Source organism: Equus caballus, chromosome 8 (assembly GCF_041296265.1).
Source record: "Equus caballus isolate H_3958 breed thoroughbred chromosome 8, TB-T2T, whole genome shotgun sequence".
NCBI lineage: Eukaryota > Metazoa > Chordata > Mammalia > Perissodactyla > Equidae > Equus > Equus caballus.
In genome coordinates, this window is record NC_091691.1 from 102,162,840 (window position 1) to 102,182,881 (window position 20,042).

General features: G+C 53.4%; 1 protein-coding gene and 1 long non-coding RNA gene across 11 annotated transcripts in view; one reads left to right on the forward strand and one right to left on the reverse strand.

Moving 5' to 3' along the window:
• Positions 1-20,042, reverse strand: part of SLC66A2 (solute carrier family 66 member 2) — a 97,841-nt gene that overhangs the window by 73,117 nt on the left and 4,682 nt on the right. For 6 of the 10 annotated variants that reach the window (XR_011441652.1, XR_011441651.1, XR_011441649.1 and 3 more), the window contains exons 2-3: positions 18,001-18,134; positions 9,558-9,611 (exon numbers count right to left, since the gene is read on the reverse strand). Coding sequence is in view for 5 of the 10 variants with exons in the window: in XM_070275889.1 (XP_070131990.1) it covers positions 9,558-9,611; positions 18,001-18,134 (188 nt within the window). In the remaining 5 variants the exon portion in view is untranslated. The remainder of the gene's footprint in view (positions 1-9,557; positions 9,612-18,000; positions 18,135-20,042) is intronic. The other 4 variants (XR_011441653.1, XM_070275890.1, XM_023648036.2 and 1 more) reach the window with 1 other exon arrangement.
• LOC138925453 (uncharacterized) lies at positions 10,378-18,135 on the forward strand. Its single transcript, XR_011441658.1, has 2 exons — positions 10,378-14,067; positions 15,174-18,135. It is a non-coding gene; the product is annotated as an uncharacterized lncRNA (long non-coding RNA).

A 20,042-nucleotide genomic window follows, 5' to 3' on the forward strand; every position in this document is an offset into this window, starting at 1 on the left:
GGGCCAGCAGGGCCCTGTTCCAGGGCGTGAGCCCAGCCTGCCTCCCCAACCCAACGTCTGGTCTGTCAGTCTGGGGATGTGGAGCTGCGTACAAAAAGCTACAGTCCATCCTGGCTACCTGGACCCACTGCCCCGAGGACCACAGAGGCAGGACGTGGGAGGACCACAGGCCCCAGCGCGGGAGACTCCCAGGCCGGGGAGCCTGCCAGGCGCCGCACAGCAGCAGCGGACCCGTCCGGGCGGGGACAGGGACATCAGAGCAGCAGCGGGTCCCCACGCGGGGCCTGTTAACCCGGAAACCGTCTCCACGGCAGCAGCCACGAAGTGTCAGCGGTTAAAACCGACGGAAAACTACGCGTTTCCAACTCCAAGCGCCGACGCGGACGCAGCGGACCCCGGTTCCTCCGCTCGGCCCGGGAGCAGCTCGTGCGCAGCGGCTGAGCGCGTCGAGGAGGCTGGGGGCACGCGCGCCGAGTGTGGACACACACCTCGCTCCAGGGCTTGACGCGAAGCAAGGACACAGCCTGTTAACCATCACGACAGAGGCCGCACGCGCGAGGGTCGTGCTCTGGGGAAGGCGCCCGCGATGAACGGTGCCGCATCCCGGCTTTCTAACCGGCTCCTCGGAGACTTTACCCACGTGGCTCCCTTCCGGCGGGCGCCGCACTGCATCGCAGCCAAGCGGCCGGCCCGGCCGGGGGCGTGTGCCCAGGCCACCTGGGCTTCGGCACCACACCCTGTCGCCCCGGGGGGCGGGGTGGGGGGCCCTGGGAGGGATGCAGACCCAGAGCAGAGGCCGCGGCCGCAGGGTCTCCCGGCGGACGCGACATCGCCGCATCGAGAGTGGGAATGAGGCGGCAGCAGAGGGGTCTTCCTCCCGCGAGGGCGGCCAGGCGTCGCCTCTGCCCCGGGGGCCCACACGCCGCCCGTTCCCACGCGGGTCCCAGCGCCCCGCCTGCAGGGCACGGGCGCCACGCTCCACCAGTTCTTCCCAGGTGCGCGGGGCGGCGCGCACAGGTCCAGCTCCAGGCCCTGTGGCCAACGAGGCGGACGGGAGGCTCGACGTCGCCCTCGGACCCCTGGGAGAGCAGAGCACAGCAGGGCAGCACGGATGCCCAGGCCGAACGGGGGACACAGCCTGCGGCCCAGGGCACGCCCACCCCACAGAGGGGCCAGGCTCCCGACGGGACGGGGAGCAGACACGCAAGAGGCTCGCCCGTGGAGGCAGGCGACGCACAGGCCCGGCATTGACGCAGGCTCTGCCGCTTACCACTGCATGGCCTCCGACCTAGTGACTCAACCTCTCTGTGCCTCAGATTCCCTATCTGTAAAAATGGTGTTAATCATGGTACCCTCTGTATAGGCCGCCATGAGAATTAAATTAGCAATTTCACATAAAAGGCTTAAAACAGGGCCTGGCACATACAGACACTCAATGTCAGCCATGTTTAAAAACAAAGTCCATGTGGCTGGGGGCCACTTGGCCTCTTTCCCACGCCATGGCTGGACTCCACCTGCTGCAGCTCCATCGATGACAATGACGCTGCACCACTTCTCTGGGTCCCACAGGGCTGGCGGCGTATCTGCAGCATCACCAGTTTCTGGTGAAAAGAACCAAACCCAGGGAGGCCGGCCGGGGACCAAGCCAGGCACCTTCCCGCCATTCCGTCTCAGCTCACTCGGGCTCCACCCAATCCTCCACAGTGAGTTCTCCATCCTCACCTCACAACCTGCAAAAGTGCCCCCACCCCACTAGCAGGATCTAGGCAGCTCCCGGGCCAGGCAGAGGCTGCACCGACACACCTGGGCCACCTCGGGACGGCAGAACGTGAGGAGGCCCCAGGAATGACGGTGCCTCGGCAGGACGCGGGGACCCACCCACAGGCCAAGCAGAAAAGGGTCTATTCAGAGTCAAACAGGAAGCCACACATCCTTGTTGCCGTCATTAAACATGGGAACGCAGTGAGTGTCTGCAGAGGAACCAGATCTGGACCCCCTTCAAGGTGCCTCACCAGAAGCAGGTATTCGTCAAAGCGGAGCTGGGGCAGCACCAGGAACAGCCCCACACCACCCCCTGGTGGGAGGCACTGGGAAGATGAACGCAGCCTGGGGACCCTCAGACCAGCCACCCAGGGGTCCCCAGAACAACCAGGGTGGAATTGATCCTCAGGAGCCACGGACCAGAGCCCCCAGGATGCAGGAGCCTGAAGACCACAAGACGTCTTATGACGCAGGGCGATCCGACAGGGTCCTGTCCTGCGTCACTGGAACCTGGCGGGCCGGGGAGCATGGCCAGGACGGAAGGGCTCATCGGTCCAATGGGGACCGTGCAGGGTGCTCGCAGACCTGATATTGAGCGCCCACTCAGCGACTTATTCTCAAATCGTTCAAGAACAAAACTGTCCTGAGTCCCACCTTAACTTTGTGATGGCTCCAAACTTTTTTAAAATACTTAAAAATCAACTTTCCATGAAGACAAAACAAATGTCCCATTCCTTCAAAAGCCTGCTTCAGACTAAAACACAGCTGTCATCACTTAGCTTGTTTTGGGCCGCCCCAAGCATGCGGGCTTATTTGTCTGACTCTGCTAAGAGCCCACTGACCGTACTGGCACATGGCCCTGACCTCCGACCCCACATCAAACAAAGAAGGGGGGAAGCCAGCCCCACAGGTGTGGGCGATGTGGGGTCCATCGGAGAAAGCCCAGGGCAGGGGCTCCGTGGGGTCCAGGGGCTAGGGAGGGGCTGGCCTGGAGGAAGCTGTGTCCTGGGAGCCGGCAGACACCCACCAGGGGAGGGGCCGAAGGCCTGCACACACACCCACTGATGATCCTGACCATCTGGCTGCAGAATGAGCACACATGCCCTTCCCAGCCTCCACGGCCGGGGTTCACAGTACCGACCCACCTTCAATCCCAGCCACCCCCACCACCACACTCACCCAAGGCGGGCAGGCACAGCAGCACAAAGCCCACTGCTACGGCCAGAGATGCAGAGACCCAGACAAAGGCCCCCAGGACAGACCAGTGAGAAGGAGCATGAGCCCTCATTCAAAACTGCTGTCAGAGAGCTGAGCCCGTCACATCCCCGTAGCTGCCCCACGCAGAGAGCGAAGCCCGTCATGTCCCCATGAAAGACCCACTCAGAGAACTGAGCGTATCACGTCCCCGTGGGTGCCCCATGCAGAGAGCTGAGCCCATCACGTCCCTGGGGCTGCCTCACACAGAGAGCTGAGTCCGTCACGTCCCCATGGATGCCCCACTCAGAGAGCTGAGTCCGTCACGTCCCCGTGGCTGCCCCACACAGAGAGCTGAGTCCGTCACGTCCCCATGGATGCCCCACTCAGAGAGCTGAGTCCGTCACGTCCCCGTGGCTGCCCCACGCAGAGAGCTGAGCCTGTCACGTCCCCATGGATGCCCCACGCAAAGAGCTGAGCCCGTCACGTCCCCATGGCTGCCCCATGCAGAGAGCTGAGCCCATCACGTCCCCATGGCTGCCCCACTCAGCTGAGTCTGTCATGTCCCTGTGGCTGCCCAGGCAGAGGTGAGCTCCAGTCTATGTGTTATGGTCAGTCGGCCAGCCTTTCTGGCTTCCTGGAATTGCAGGAGCCTTTTTCTCTCCCTATCATATCTCAGTACTTTGCTGTTAGTTTCTGCTGAGTGGGGTGCCCCAAAACAGACACTGAGAGAGGCCTGCAGCCGGAGCCCTGTGCTCCCTGCTCTGCGGTCCTGCCCTGCAAGCTGGGTGACTTGAACAACTTCTGTGACCCACGACACAACCACACATGGTTGGACTCAGCAGAAAGTGCACCAGAAAGTCTGGGGCGCAGAGGGACTGAGGCTCAGGTGCAATGGAGCCCCAACCCAGGAGTGCCCCAAAATACAGGAAGCAAAAACTGACAGACGTCCGTCATGTCCCCATGGCTGCCCGCCCCCGTAGGATGAGGCTCACTCACCCTGCAGCAGGCGGAGGACACCGTTTCTGCCTTGGCTTGCTCCTAGGCTGGCGGCTCCACAGCGGGAGCAGCAAGCCAAGAAGACAGGGGCTGCAACCCCCTCGTGCCTGCACTCAGAGCTGTGGCCTCACCCGAGCGAGGCCACTGCCGCCCTGCTGCCAGCTCTGGAGCAGGGTTCAGAGGGTCTGTCCGGAAGCAGGGGTGTGAGAACAGAGAGGGCCGAGAGGTTCCCAAGGGGGGAACTTAGCTTGCAACAGAGCATGGTGCCCACAAAGGCAGTGGGAACCTGGTGATGGAGCAGCTAAGAGGAAGCTGGCAGCTCCGTGATCCCAACAAGCCCACAGCAGACCCCCTCAGTCCACCCGAGAGACAGCTGAGATGAGCCCTCCTGAAGACACGGCAACTGTCAGACCAGCCAGAGACGCCACTATCAGACCTTAACCAGATCAGACCTTGGAGCAGCACACGCCCAGGGCACTGTCAACACCAACAGAGCAACCAGCCGGCGACTAGCGGAGGCCCACGGGTGAGTATGATACTGCTGGTGGCAGACCCACCATCTTGACGGGGACTGAGGAGAGTCCAAGACAGCTAGACCCAAAGCCCTACCGGGGAGGGCAGCCCGGAGACGGTGCTGGTCCAGCCAAGTCACCACACACAAGCAAGCAGACAGGCCCTCCCACCAGGGTGGGGATCAGTATGCAGGGTTGCTACAATATGTTCACTAAAAAGATCCTGTTTTCAACAAAATATTCGGGAAGATGCAAAGAAACAGGAAAGTGGCCCACACACAGAAGAAAAAAATAAAGAAACAAATTGCTTTTGAAGGGGCACAGCCATTGGACTTAGCAGAAAAGACTTCAAAGAGCTATTATAAATACGCTCAAAAAACTAAAGGAAATGATACATAAAGAATTAAAGGAAGATATAATGACAATATCTCATCAAATAGAAAACACCAAGAAAAAGACAGAACTTATTAAAAAAAAAAGAACTGGATGAAAATTCTGGAATTGCAAAGTACAGTTACTGAAATAAAAATTCACTACAAGGTCCAACAATAGATTGGAGCGAGCAGAAGAATCAGTGAACTTGCAGACAGATCAATAAAGACTATGCAATCTGAGGAACAACAAGAAAATAGAATTAAGAAAAATGAACAGAGCCTCAGAGAAATGTGGACAATATTGAGTCACCAACATCTGCACGGTGGTACACTGAAGGAGAGGAGAGAGAGGAAAAGTAGTCAAAGAAATAATGGCTGAAAACTGCCCAAATTCAATGAAAATATTAATCTACACACCAAGAGGCTCAACCAACTCCAAAAAGGATAAACACATAGAGACCACACCCTCACACATCATAGTCTAAATGTTAAATGCCAAAGAAAAAGACAGAATCTTGAAGTTGCGAGAGAAAAATTACTAACATATTTGAAATGCTGAAAAGAAAATCAACTGTCAACCAAGATTCCTGCATCCAGCAAAACTTTTTTAAAACAAGGGCAAAATAAAGACATTCCCAGATAAACAAGAACTGGGAGAATTCATTCTTAGCAGTCCCATCTTATGAGAAATACTGACAGTAAGTTCTTCATGCTGAACGCTGGGGACATCAGGCAGCAATTCTAATCCACACGAGAAACACAGAGAGTGTAGGTAGAGGTAGTTATGCAGGTAATTGCAAAAGACAAAATAAGTGCATATTTCTTCTCCTTTCCTCTCCCAACTGATTAAAAAATTAAGTTAGTATAAATCTGAAGTCGATTCTGACAAGATACATACTATAAGCCTTAGAGCAATTACTAAGAAGATAATAAAATACATATAGTTAAAAAGATCATTAAAGGAATCAAAATATTATACTAGCAAAGATTCGCTTAATACAAAAGAAAGCAGCAAAGGAGGAACAGCTGGGAAAGAAGACAAGACGACGTACAGAAAACAGGACGCCAGACGACCAACATAAACTGAACACCCTCATTTCATTAAATGTGAGCGAGCTAAAAATCCAATCAAAGGGAGGAATTGCCAGAATGAATTCTTTTTTCTTTTTTGAGGAAGACTGGCCCTGAGCTAACATCCGTGCCCATCGTCCTCTACTTTATATGTGGGACGCCTGCCACAGCATGTCTTGACAAGTGGTGCCACGTCTGCACCCAGGATCCAAACTGGTGAACCCTGGGCCACCCAAGTGGAATGTGCAAATTTAACTGCTACACTACTAGGCCAGCCCTGGATTTTTTTTTAAAGAATCACTATATGCTGTCTACTGGAGACACACTTTAGATTCAAAAATACAAATAAGGTAGCGGCCAGCCTGGTGGTGCAGTGGTTAAGTTTGCACACTCCACTTTGGGGGCCTGGGGTTTGGCGGTTCGGATCCTGGCTGCAGACATGGCACCGCTTGGCAAGCCATGCTGTGGCAGGCGTCCACATATAAAGAAGAGGAAGATGGGCATGATGTTAGCTCAGGGCCAGGCTTCCTCAGAAAAAAGACGAGGATTGGTGGTGGATGTTAGGTTAGCTCAGGGCTAATCTTTCTAAAAAAAAAATGACAAGGTAAAAGTAAAACAATAGAAAAAGATATACCATAGAAACAGCAACCACAATGGATCTGCAGTAGCTATACTAACGGCAGAAAAAACAGACTTTAAAACAAAGACATGTTACTAGAAATACAGGGAAATTTTATAATGATAAGGCTCAATCTATCAGGAAGATAAAACTATAAAGACACACGTACCTAACAATAGTGCCCAAAACACAGAAAGCAAAGACTGACAGATGTGAAAAGAGAAACAAATAATTCAAAAGTAGTTGGAGATTTCAAAATATACTTTTAGTGATGGATATAACAACTAGACAGAGGAATAAGGAAAGAAAAGACGTGAACACTACGAAACCTAAGGGGCCTGCCTTGGCCTCTGCTCAACAGCAGCAGAGCACCCTCCAGGAGAGACCACCTGCTGGGCCATCACACAAGACACAATTTAAAATGACGGGAATAACAGAAATAATGTTCTCAAAACTACAATGGAATTAAATTAGATATCAGTAACAGAAGGAAATCTGGAGAATTCACAAATATGTGGAAATTAAGCAACACACTCGTAAATAAGTAATGAGTCAAAGAAGAAATCTTGAAGGAAATTAGAAAATATTTTAAGAGCGATGGAAACAAAAACACACATACCAAAACTTAGAGGACGCAGCTAAAGCAGTCCTTAGAAGGCAATTATGGCTGTAAATGCCACATTAAAAAAGAAGAGAGGAAAAAATCTCAAATCAGTAACCTAAACTCCCATCTCAAGAAACCAGAAGAAGAGCAAACTAAACCCAAAATAAGCAGAAGGAAAGAAATAATAAATACTACACTAGAGAACAGAAAAAAGATCAATGAAACCAAAAGTTGGTTCTTTGGAAAACATCAGTAAAATTGACAAACGTTTAGCTAGAATGACCAAAAGATAAAGGAGAGAGAGACTCAAATTACTAAAATCAAGAATGAAAGAGGGAATATTACCACCAACCTCACAGAAATGAAAAGGGTTACAAGGGAGCCCTAAGAACAAGCGTATACCAACAAATTAGATAACTCAGATTAAACAGACAAATTCCAGGAAAGAAACTAAGAAAACCAATTCAGGAAGAAATAGAAAACCTGAACAGACTCACAGAAGAGACTGAACTAGCAATTTTAAAACTTCCCACAAGGAAGAGCCCAGGCCCGGGTAGCCTCAACGGAGACCACTGAGCGTTTAAAGAGCTGACAGACCTGCAACCAGTAGTAACAAGTCCTCGAGATCTAATGCACAGGACAGTGCGTACAGACAACAACATTGCATCACAATCACCCAACTCGCTAAGAGACTAAAACTAATTACTCCAACCACTAAAAAGAAATGATCCTCAGGGCTGGCCTGGTGGTGCAGTGATTAAGTTCACGTGCTCCACTTCAGCAGCGCAGGGTTCACAGGTTCAGATCCCAGGCTCAGACTTACACACCACTCATCAAGCCACACTGAGGCAGTGTCCCACATACAAAATAGAGGAAGCCTGGCACAGATGATAGCTCAGGGCCAATCTTCCCCAGCAAATAAAGAAAGAAAAAGAAATGATAATTACGTGATATGACAGAGGTGCTCATTATGGCTACAATGGCCATCACATTACAATATACACAAATGTACCAAATTAACATGTTGTACATCTTAAATTTACACAATGTTGTATGTCAAATATATATCAAGTAAGTTTTTTTAATTAATAAAGAATTTATACCAATCCTTTACAAACTCTTCAATAAAACAGAGGAGGAGGGAACACATGCCATTCTCAACTTATTTTAAGGTCAGTACTATGCTGATACTAAGACCAAAGTCATCACAAGAAAAAAAGAAGACCACTATCTCTTATGAACATGGACACAAAAGTCCTCAGCATAACACTAGCCAACAGAACTCAGCAACTTCTCAAAAGTATTTCACATCGTGATCAAATAGGATTTATCCCAAGAATGCAAGGCTGGTTCAACATACAAAATCAATCAACGTAACAAACTGTGATAATAAAGGACAAAAACCACACAATCGTCTCAACAGATACAGAGAAGCATTTGACAGACGTCAACATCCTTCCACAATAAAAACCCTCAACAGGGTCTGGCCCCGCAGCTCCACTTCAGCAGCCTGGGTTCATGGGTTCCGACCCCAGGTGCAGACCTACTCCACTCACCAGCCATGACGTGGAGGAGTCTCACATACAAAATAGAGGAAAGACAGGCACAGATGTTAGCTCAGGGCCAATCTTCCTCAAGCAAAAAGAGGAAGTGATTCCTCACCAAAAAGAAAAAAACACTCAACAAAGTCAGAAGAGAAGGACACTGACTGTCTAATAAAGGGCACCATGTAAAGCCCATGCTGACATGACACTAAGGGTGAAGACGAAACACATTCTCAATGAGATCAGGAATGGGACAAGCATGTCCTCTCTCCACTTCTAGCCAAGAAAGAGAAATAAAGGCATCTGACTGGAAAGGAAGAAGTAAACTCTCTTTATTTGCAGACGACGTCATCTTGCACACAGGAAACCCTCAAGCACCCACTAAAGAGCTATCAGAACTAATGAACGAGTCAGCAAGGCTGCAGGATACAAGATCAATATGTGAAAACCAGTTTTATTTCTACAAAGTAGCAACGAACAATCCAAAATGAAATTAAGATGACAATCCCATTTACCATAGCATCAAAAAGAACAAAATACTTTGGGATAAATTCAACAAAAGAATCACAAAACTTACACAGTGATAATTTCTTTCTTCCCGCCCCTCTCTCTCTCTCTCTCTCACACACACACACACACACACGTGCACACACACACACGTGCACACGCATGGAGAACGGGCAGCCTTCTAGGAACTACTTCATGCTTGGAAACAGCAGGCTGAGGACTGGTTAGTTTGCTGGAGAGGAGGCCACGCTGGTGAAACGACTCATGCACGGTCGCGAGGAGGCACAGGCAGAAGTGATGTCAGTGGGAACAAAGCTGCAGAGAAGGCAGCGGGACGAGCGTTCTGGGGCGCCTCGTGCAGCGTGTACGTACCCAGATACGACCGCCTGGGGGGGGCTCTGATCTCTTCATCCTTATTATCTGCAGCTACATTTGAGAGAGAAACAGAGAGGAAGGAGAGAAAAGACAAAAACAGACGGGTTTTAACTCTGGTAAGCAGCTGTGTCTCCCAGCCCTTTGTGCTTTTCTTTTAAAAAACCATCGGAACACAAAGACCACAAGATTTTGTTTTCTGTGCATTAAGAAATCCACTTCTGAACTATTTTTCTCCAAACCCAACTCTCTTCTAAAATAAGTGCTTGAGGCAGGGGGAGGAAATGTGGGGCCAAAAATGAAAAGTTACCCTGTTTCATTCAAATTCTAAGATCCGAGGTGGCACAAAGCCCACCACGCATCTGCTACGCTGAGAGAAAGTCAGACACGCTACTTCTTCCCCAGAAACTCATCTGCACACAAGCTTGGCTGCCGTGGAGCTGTTCCAGGGTCAGAACTCCCCAGAAGGCTGCCTGATCGAGCTGCTTTCTGAGTGCACTGGACAAAGTGCCCGCTGTAAAAGGGGAGCGGGTTCAACTCGGGAGCTGGACCAGCACGTGGCCCAGTGGCAACGCCGCATGACACCGAGTCAGGGAGCATGCTGGGCAGCGGCCCCCTCCCGTGGCCAGCCAGGAGCACAGACTCAGCAGGTGACAACTCAATTCTGAGGCACCTTGCTCCTGCCGCCAGCAGCCCACCCCCACTGAGACCCCCCAACTCTGTCCACCCGGGACAGCAGTCGAGGCCCTGAAGGACACAGCCAGAGCACCTCAGGTGGGGCCCAGGATGGAAGGTGGCTAAACAGAACAGTGAGGCTGGAGTGAGTCACTGGGACCAGAAAGCAGAGGTGGGGTCAAAGGTTGTGGGTCGTACGCCCCAGGCAATGCAGACTCTACCTAAAAATGGAAATGATGCAGGTAAACAGCTAAAAGCAAATACCAGACCTTGTTGCCTGGACCTGGGGACAACAGATGCTCACAGATGCTCAGAAAGGAGTCCCAAGGGTTTTACAAACCAATAACATGGCACCACGCAACCTCCTCTCCTCACCCCAGCCTCCTCCCTAGCACCACCCACCTCCTGGATCTTCTGGGTTCTGATGACCCAGAGTTGGCCAGGTTTTCTCAGCTTTTTGCTCCTATTTCTTAGATTTAGACTAATTTCACCATTCACTGGCACCTCCTCTAAAGATCAAGGTCCCAAAACAGGGAGGGAGGGAAGGAGGGAGGGGGAAGTGGGACGGGGAGGAGCAAGGATTCGGGAGACAGGGCTCAGTTTAGCTGCTTGTGCAGATCAGATGCTGTTTCCCTTCTCATCTCCAGGCTTGATGATGCACAGCTGACGGACAGAGCTTTGCAGGGGCAGAGCAGGCCAGGATAGAGGCACAGGAGGGTGAGCGTGAGTGGTTGCAGGGTTACTGGGACATAAGCGATGGTGCAGCAGCAAGCAGCAGGTGGGGAGGGGAGCACGTCAGGGTGGGAAGAGTGACAGAGCACATCAGACTCTTGCCCATGCACAACGTCGAGCTGCCTAAGGCTTCCCGGCTGGAAAGCAACATGATCAGATCTAGTTTAGAAAACATCCTTGTGTAGGACGGACTGGAGAAGAGTGAGTCCTGAAGCTAAGAGACATGAGAAATATTTTCAACAATCACATTCCATAAATCTGTACTCAACACAAACTGCAGCCAGGCACAGAGGATCAAAAATGGCCCCTGCAACGTTTCCAGTCCCACACGGTCCGCAGACTCTCACCACGTGATCAGGAGGTGGTTCTACGTTCTCCCCTTGATTGCGAGCGGGCCTATGACCACTCCAGTCCACAGAGGCAACCCTGTGTGATGTCCAAGACTGGATCTTTAAAAAGATACAGCTTCCACGGTTCTCTCCAGCTGCCACGTTGTGAGGAAGCACAGGCCACATGGGGAGGCCACGTGTGGAGGGTCCAGCCGAGAGCCAGACACTTGAGCGAGGGCTGAGCGAGGACTGAGAGTGAGAGAGACAGACCAAGCAGCTGGCTGACAGGGCTGTCCCTACCAAGCTCTGCTGAACTGCAGATTCGTGAGCAAAAATGTCCTTTCGAGTCACCAAGTTTGGGACTAACTTGTTGAGCAGCCAGAGACTGGAATGAAAGACGATGAGGCAGAAGTCCCAGCGTGAGCTGAGACAGCCGAGCATTGGTTGTTCTGGACGGCCAGAGGCCAGGACGGGGCCAGCAGGGCGGAAGGCTGCTTGGATGACATGAGGCCAGACCATCAGCTGCTTCCCAGGGGCTTTAGGCCCTTGTCACAATGTGAAACCCACTGCGGTGGGCACAGGAAGAACGTGTGCGCTAGAGAGACTGCGGGGTGGAAGAGCGCACATGGGTGGGGAGGGGTCGATGGCGGCAGGCAGGCAGGATGCAGGGTGATGGGGACCAGGAGGAGGTAAGATTGCAGTGATCCAGGCAAAACTCAGAAGAGTCCAGACGATACGGGTAGCCAAGCCTGCATCAGTGTAGGGGCAGTGGGCAGGACAATACAGGATTCCTGTGACCTGATGTCTAAGGACTGATAATCCCCCGAAAAACACAGAATGGTTTGTGGATCAACATTTTACCTTTGTGGGGAGGTCCCCAGCCTTCATTCTCAGAATAGTATGTGACCCTCCTCAATTTTTTTTTTTTTTTTGGTGAGGAAGATTGTTGCTGAACTAACACCTGTGGCAATCTTCCCCTGTTTTGTATGTGGGACACTGCCACAGCATGGCTTGATGAGCAGTGTGCAGGTCTGCACCCAGGATCCAAACTCCCAATCCCTGGGCCACCAAAGCACAGCATGTGAACTTGACCACTATGCCACTAAGCCAGCTCCCCCCAACATTTTTTTTACAGCTTTACTGAGATATAATTACATGCCATAAAAAATTCACTCTTTTAAAGTATACAATTCAATAACTTTCAGTATATTCACAGAGTTGTGCAACCACCATCACTATCTAATTTTAGAACAATTTCATCACCCTATAAAGAAACTCTGTACCCACTGGCAGTCACTCCCCATCCTCCACCCAACTCCCCAGCCAATTCTGTTCTGGAACTCTGTGTGTTGAGATTTGAGGCAAATGTCAAATGAATTCAACCACCTGACTTTGAGCCACAGACAATTTTGCTTCTCAAATAAGATGGAACAGTGAACCGAGCTATGTATCTGCTGGTGGCACACCCACAGAGGCACCATTCCTAACGACTATGAAATGGTCATCTGACGGTCAGACCCGTGATCCTCAAGACCCCCTGACAAGAGACCTTCTCGGGAGCCTGGCTCTCAGCCTCGGCCTCGTTATGGAACTGCTGTGAGCAACAGGGAAGGCAGGTGTGCGATGACTCTGCAAGGTCCCATTGTTCTGAGATCCCAGAGCAGCGAGTGGAAGATCAGAGCCGCAATCCAGGGCTCGTAGGGGTCAGCCTGGAAGAACCAGCGTGCACGCCTGCAGCGGCGCATCTACTGACGACCTCCGAGCTGCGTCCCCTGAAGAAGCTAAAAGACGATCTCGATCCAGCCAGTGCCCAGCGCCCAGACTGTGATCTCCAGACGCCACATCCAGACGGCTGCCGGAGCAATGGCTGACTCCAGGTCTGGGGCAGGAGCCATAGGGCTCCGTGGAGCAGGCCGACTGAAGAGGCTCCCACTGACCAGAGAGGGCCACAAGAACAGCAGCCATCAAGAGCAAGGCGTCAAATATGTTTAAATCCATCACTCATAGCAACGTGAACACAAACGTGGTCACCACCACAAGACACCAGGGAACAATCTGAAGACCGGAGAACAAAGAGAAAGAGGCAGGCGTCGACCTACCCTCCCTTTACAAATCGTATGCTGGATGACTAAGTCACATCTGCAAGGAGCTCGCTCTTCAGAGAAGCACCCCAGCTGACAGGCGAGCAAAGTCTGACACCAACACCCGCAGCCCCCGTGACGCACAGCCACGCACTCAGCGCCCAGCACCACTGACACCCAAGAAGCCACCAGTCAAACACGCGCCTCCGGGAGAACACGATGGTCCTGCGAAAGCAAGAGGACCACTCCTGCTCTGGCCAGGCCTGTGGTCTGGTTTTCTTTGAAAAAACGTTCTTTCACAGGCAAACCAGAGACAGAGGCGGGGTCGCCTACCACGGGGCATCAGCAGCAGCCAGGCAGGGTCCCCACAGGGATCTGCAAAATGCAGCCTGCAGGGAGCCTCAGGAGTCTGTCAAAATGCAGATCTGGTTCCACAGTCCGGATGAGGTCGAGATTCTGCATTTCTAACAGGCTGCAGGACACTGCTGCCGGCCCACCATCCACCGACCACACGAGCAGAGCAAACGAGACCTCGTTTCAACAACAGATGCGTTTCAAGGAGGAAAGGGAGTTGGGGGAAGCTGCAGATTAAAGGACAAATCAAGAGCAACAACAAAAAGCTGGGAAACAACCACAGTGTGCAGCCCGACTCGAGGAAACAAGCCAGTTGACAGATCCAGAAATGGATGATGGGTGAGACAGCTGGAAATTCACACACAAATTCATATTTGATAAGGGATTATTAATTTTTATGGGTGACAATAGTATTGGGGTTATTTTTTTTTAAGTCCTTATCTTGTGGAGATGCATTATAAACTATCTACAAATAGGATGTGTCTGGGGGAGCCGGCCCCATGGCCGAGGGGTTAAGTTCTCGCGCTCGGCTTTGGTGGCCCAGGGTTTTGCCAGTTTGGATCCTGGGCGGGGACAGGGCACCACTCGTCAGGCCATGCTGAGGCGGCGTCCCACATGCCACAACTAGAAGGACTCACAACTAAAATATACAGCTATGTACTGGGGGGATTTGGGGAGAAAAAAAAAACCAATATGTCTGGGATTTGCTTCAAAACCACAGGAAGAGGATGTAAACAGGGTCCAGGCTGGCGGTGGACGCGGTCATACACTGCTCTCCCTGCTCTTGTGTATGTTTGAAATTCTCCACAAAAGGTTAAAGGTAAAAAGGAAAAGCACAGCACACACAAGACAGACCAGGCTCACTCCGAATGCACAGCTACACGGTGGGCACACATTAGCTGCTTCAGCCAGCTTGTCCCTGGAACACACAGCCGCGGTGGGGAGAGGCATCGTCGATCCTGGGGATGCGACCCCACCTGGGCCCAGGCCACCCTGGGAGGCTGGGTCCCCAGGACACCTCGAGGAGGGGTGGACCCCACACCCAGCCCTACCCGCTAGAGCAGGGGCAGGGAGAAAACTGCCAGTGGAACAGACGTAAAAAGCTTGATCCTAATTTTGAAAAGGATCCCCATTTTGTGACAGTCTGACTGTAAAAGAAACAAAGAAAAACTGGGAAAGTGTGCCCAAAGGTTCAAAGTGGTCACCTCCGGGTGGTGGGACGGAAAGCATTTTATTTTCCTTGTCTTCCTCTGTCTTCCCAAATGTCTACAAGGAGCACGAATTGTTGTTTGTAACAAATTACATATTTAATTTTTTAAGTAACCTATTTTTTCTCCTTAATACTATTCATGTTTCTTTAATCTTAACTTTCAAGTTGAATTTAATTCAAAATTAAAAACCGCCAAAAAAGTTAGTTGGAAAACATTTAAGCTTTTCTTTTTCAGGCTGTCCATCCTACAGGCACACACAAACACAGCTATTCAGAGGTTTCTTCGTTCCTCACTTCAGTGTGAGGCTGAGCCTGCGGGCCCTGTGACTCCACTCCAGAGTCTTTCGGCCTGAGCGGCTGCGTTTTTCATGCCCCCACACTTCTGGCAGGTGAGCGGAAACAAACCCACCTGCTGCACTAAAAGCCTCCCGTAGGCGTACGCTGGACCTGCGCGTCCCACACGCAGCAGACACGGAAACACGTGAATCTGACCTGGATTCAAGCATCTAAAGTGCTGACAACAAGACTCTCAAGAACCTCACGCACGTTCAGGGTGCCCCACAAGCGGAGTTTAAAAGTGGACTCTGTCTGGGGCCCAGCAGGCAGCCCAGGTCATGAGGCTTGGCCCGCATCCTCCCCGAGAGCCGACTGAGAGGGGTATGCGGCCGGGCGGCTCCACCTGCAGGCCCAGCACCACCCGGGAGCAGCCAAGGCCGCTCAGCCTCTGCTCACATGGATGCCTGCAAACTCCAGCCCTGACGGCACAGCCCGCAGAGCTTCCACAACCTCAGGGAAGAGGCCGTGTTCACTGCCCAAACGAGTTCCCACAGCATGGGCTCATCATCTCCCAGCCTGGGAGGCCAGGAGCCTCACACAGTGTCACAGGCTAAACTCAGGACACGGTCCTTCTGGAGGGTCCAGGCAAGAACTCGGTTCCCGCTCTTTCAACGTGTTGGCAGAATGCAGGTCCTCGTGGCTGGAGAACCGTGGTCCCGTGTCCTTACCGCTGCAAGATGAGGCCATCCCAGCTCCAGGGGCCCGAGCCCACGAGCCTCTGGCTCATGGCCCTGCACCTCCTTCAGAGCCAGCACGTCCACCTCTGACCGCTTCTCCTCCTCCTCCACTCGAAGGGCCCGTGATGCCCTCAGGCCACCCAGGCTCCCCACTCTCGGCCCAGCTGGAAGCACCCCTGCACAGCCCTGTGCCAGGCGAGACGACATCAAAGTTCCCGGGCGTGGACCTGTGTGGGGCCGTTATCTGCTCACCAGAGAGGGTTGCCTGTTAAAGTTCACAGTCCAGCCCCATCCCTGGAAACCAGGATTCGCCGTTTTAACTCACCCCCAGTTAACCCAAAGAGAAATGCTCCTTTCGGGAGAATTTACACAGAACTCTAGAAGTCGAGAGAGAACAGGAGACCTCCAGCACCCCGCTCCCTTTCTTATCAAGAGCTTTCCCGGCGAGAGGCCTCAAGAGGAGGCACAGCTCCCAGCTCCACAGTCCCCCAGAGCCCCCGACCTCAGCGTGTGGCAGACCGCAGCAGGGAGCACGTAGACGCGCTGCTGAAGGTGTTCTGTATTCATGAGGTCACGTAAAAGGCAAACTCTCAGTATGCTCCGTGGGCTGGAGGCTCACACGCCGGCTGAATCTGCATCCTACATCACCAGAGCCCACACTGCTTCAAACCAGGTCACGAAACCCGGTCTCAGGTTCCAGAGCCCGAGTACAGGAGACTGAGCAACCCGGGGCACCGAGCATCCCCTCCTGGCCTTTCCTCCCTCCCGGGTGAGGACGAGGGCGCTGATAACCCTCCACTGCCCCTTCTGCGGTCGGCTACAAGACCCTGTGAGGGTCAGAGGGGCACAGGTCACAGAGCGAAGGGCAGAAGGCTTGTTTTCTAAGAGAAAGTGAAGAGCCAGGCTCCTCACCTCCAATGGCAGCAGGCGAGAAAAGCCTGCTTTCCAGGCAGGACCAGAAGTGAGTCCCAGGCCCCAGCAGGGAGGGCCGAGAACAGAGCTGGGAGGAGGGAATACGGGGGAGAAAGCACAGAAACACATGGCTCATCTCTGCGGCGTGACGGGCACTATCTGGCCCAGGCTGCTCCCCAGGGCTGGAGGCCGACCTACTGGCTACAAGACTGAAGTCAGCACACGTGACCTCACTGCAAAGACAGATGCCACGCGAGGTGCCGGGACCACTCGAGGGGGGAGAAGAGTATCAGGAAAACGCACAGGGCAGGACCGCATGGCCGCAGGAATCCCGAAACTAGACAGCCCCTGGAGAAACGCCGCTCTGGGCCACCGCTGAGACTGGACACACAGTCGGCGGGAAGTGAGAGAGCTGCCCAGATCTGTCACTGGAGGGAAACCAGCAGACAGACATCCGCTCCTGCACGCGAGAGGCCCGCCAGGCGCATGTTCACACAGAGCCCAGCTCGGAAGGAGCTTTTTCAGAGGAAAAGGCAAAACCAGGAAGAAGTCTTTTCTATTTTCTGAGCCACCAAAAATCCATGGGGTGTGCATGTGGCCCCACACGCCCCCTGAGTGACGATCCGCCCGGACCCACAGAGGCAGCCCTCTGGCTGTGGGCTTACAAGGGACGTGAGAACAACCCCAGGCAGCTCAGGTGCAGCTGGACATAAACAAAGGGTGTGTTTTACGGACGAGCCAGGCATGAAGTCGAGAGGAAACTCACTCACAGGCGCTGTCCTCCTCTGACCGGATCCAGCCGGGAGAGAGACCACCAGAAATGCCCCAACTGTCCCAGTTCAGATCCATGTGTCAGGATGGTTACAGCAAAGATTGAAACGTTAAGATCAGTTAATGACTCGCTCAAATTCCAGTGACGAAACTGTCATCTTGAATTGTTTCACATCATAAACTGTCTGATTAGAGTCACTTAAGATAGTGAAAACACTCACACCAGTTACAGCAACAGCGCTGGCGGGTGAAAGAGAAGTGGCTCAGACAACGACGCACGAGAGCGACTTCTGTTTCGCCCGCGAGAGCAGGCGAGTTTTGCTTGCTGATTTGGGGGCTTCGTTCCCAAAGCGGCTGATCACCAACCTGCAAAGAACCGGCGCTTCACACCAAGCTCGCTGGCCACGCGGACCTCGGTGCACAGCTTCAGCATCAGCAGCATGGTCAGGATCATGACCACACTCTGCCAGAGGAGGGGCGACTCGAAACGCCTTCCGAACCTGCAGGTCAAGAAACCACGTGTCAGAGGAGCCGGAGCAGGGGGCGCCCGCCATCCCCCACAGCCGCACCCCAGCGGCCCGGGAGGCCTCTCACACGTGGCGGCCCCAGCACTGGATGCCCAGACCTCCAGACTCCATGGTAGGAGGGAGCTGGGGGGGAACGACAGGGCCCCACAACACCCCTCAGCAGGGGAGACCCCATGGAGTCACACGTGGGGCTTCCCCAAATGCCGCACACCCCTCCCCAGGGACCACGGGGGCGTGAGTGTGTCCCCTGGTTCCCTCCAGAGCATGGCCAGTGTCCCCCTTCCACAGAGGCCTCAGCCGCCACCAGCAAGAAGCCCACAGTTTCTGGACCACCTGCTTCCCCAGTAAGACTCATCCAGGGTCCAGAGACCAAAGGGAGCTCTGCATGAAGGAGCAGCTGCCCTGCCTCCTGCCTCAGAGGCCTCTGCCCAGAGCACCCCAGGGCGTGAGCAGAGCAGTGGGGCCAGGATGCCAAACTCCACCCAGATCCCACTAGAGAGGAGCAGAAGCGGCCAAGGGCACAGCCCCCATGCCAACCTAAGGCCCTGATGCCCAACCCAGGCCTCCCTGACCCAGACCTTGCTGACCCCTGACCCAGGCCTCACTGACCCCTGACCCAGGCCTCTCTGACCCCCGACCCAGTCCTCACTGACTCCTGACCCAGGCCTCATACCCACTCTCTTCTCCAAGTCCCCCACCCCATCTGGCTCACCTAGCCACAAGCCCCCAGGCCTTCCTGCTGACTCTTTTCCAGTGTGTTGACTGTCTCACCAACTTGGCCACAAGCTCCTGGAGGCCAGAAACACAGTCCAATGACAGGCAGCAGCTGGGCCCATCGGAAGACCCCGAACCCCAGGGGCTGAGAACAGCACACCCTTCACACACTCGCTGGGGTCTCAACCGTGGCCGCCAGCATCACTGGAGCTATGACACCCATGCAGGCCCAGAGTGAGCCTGCAGAACCACAGTCTCCGAGGTGAGGCCTGGGCGTGGCACCTCCGAAGCCCTGGCCCCAGATCTAGCCTGCTGTTCTGGAGCAGGACTCCTGCTGGGACCTGCCTGCAGGGCGGCCTGAGGGGGTTTCCAAAACTTGGCTGGCAGTAATGATGAAAAAGTCAGGAAGTCCTGGGTCAGTTTGATTTCCCAGCTTCTCCTGAAACACAGAGACCCAGAGACAATGGCAGCCTCCCCACTGGCCTCTCCCCCAGGGCCTGAGACCACACCTGCCCCCTCCGAGGACAGAGGGTCACTGAGCTGGCGACTGAAGCCTGAACCACATACTTGGCAGGTGCCCCAAGGAGACCCCGTCCCAGTGCCCGCCAACCCAGCTGCTGTGAGAAGGAACTACACTAAATCACTTGAGAAACCAAAATAAAAACAGCATTTCACAAAACTCGGGCCGAGGCTTGTTGTGAAGGACAAGATTCGATGCAGCCTGGCCTCCGGCCCAAAGAGCAAGTCTTTGAAAGGTGTGCCTACACGCTAAGAAAACCTCACCCATACAGTAAGGAAAAAATGGCATCCGCGATGTAGAGAAACAAGCCCCCGCATTCACTCCAGGGCCAGAGGCCAACCTCCCCAAGCCCCTGTCTGTGCATGCAGGGCACCACCAGAGTGGCTCCGATCAACCTGAGCGCCACTAAGGAGAGCTGGGCACATCCGCTGGACAGCAGCAACCGCCCTCTGCTGGGATGTGCCCTGGCCATGAGAACCACCCAGGTAGGCTGCCCAGCAGGTGAGAAGGTGCTGCACAGAGGCAGCTGCGTCCAGGTGAGGCTCCCACAGCAGGTCGGGCCACCTGGAAAAGCCAGATATTCCCTGGGGGGGCAGGGAGCTAAGATGGAATCTTTAGAGGGCGGCCACACAGTTCCAGGACTGAGG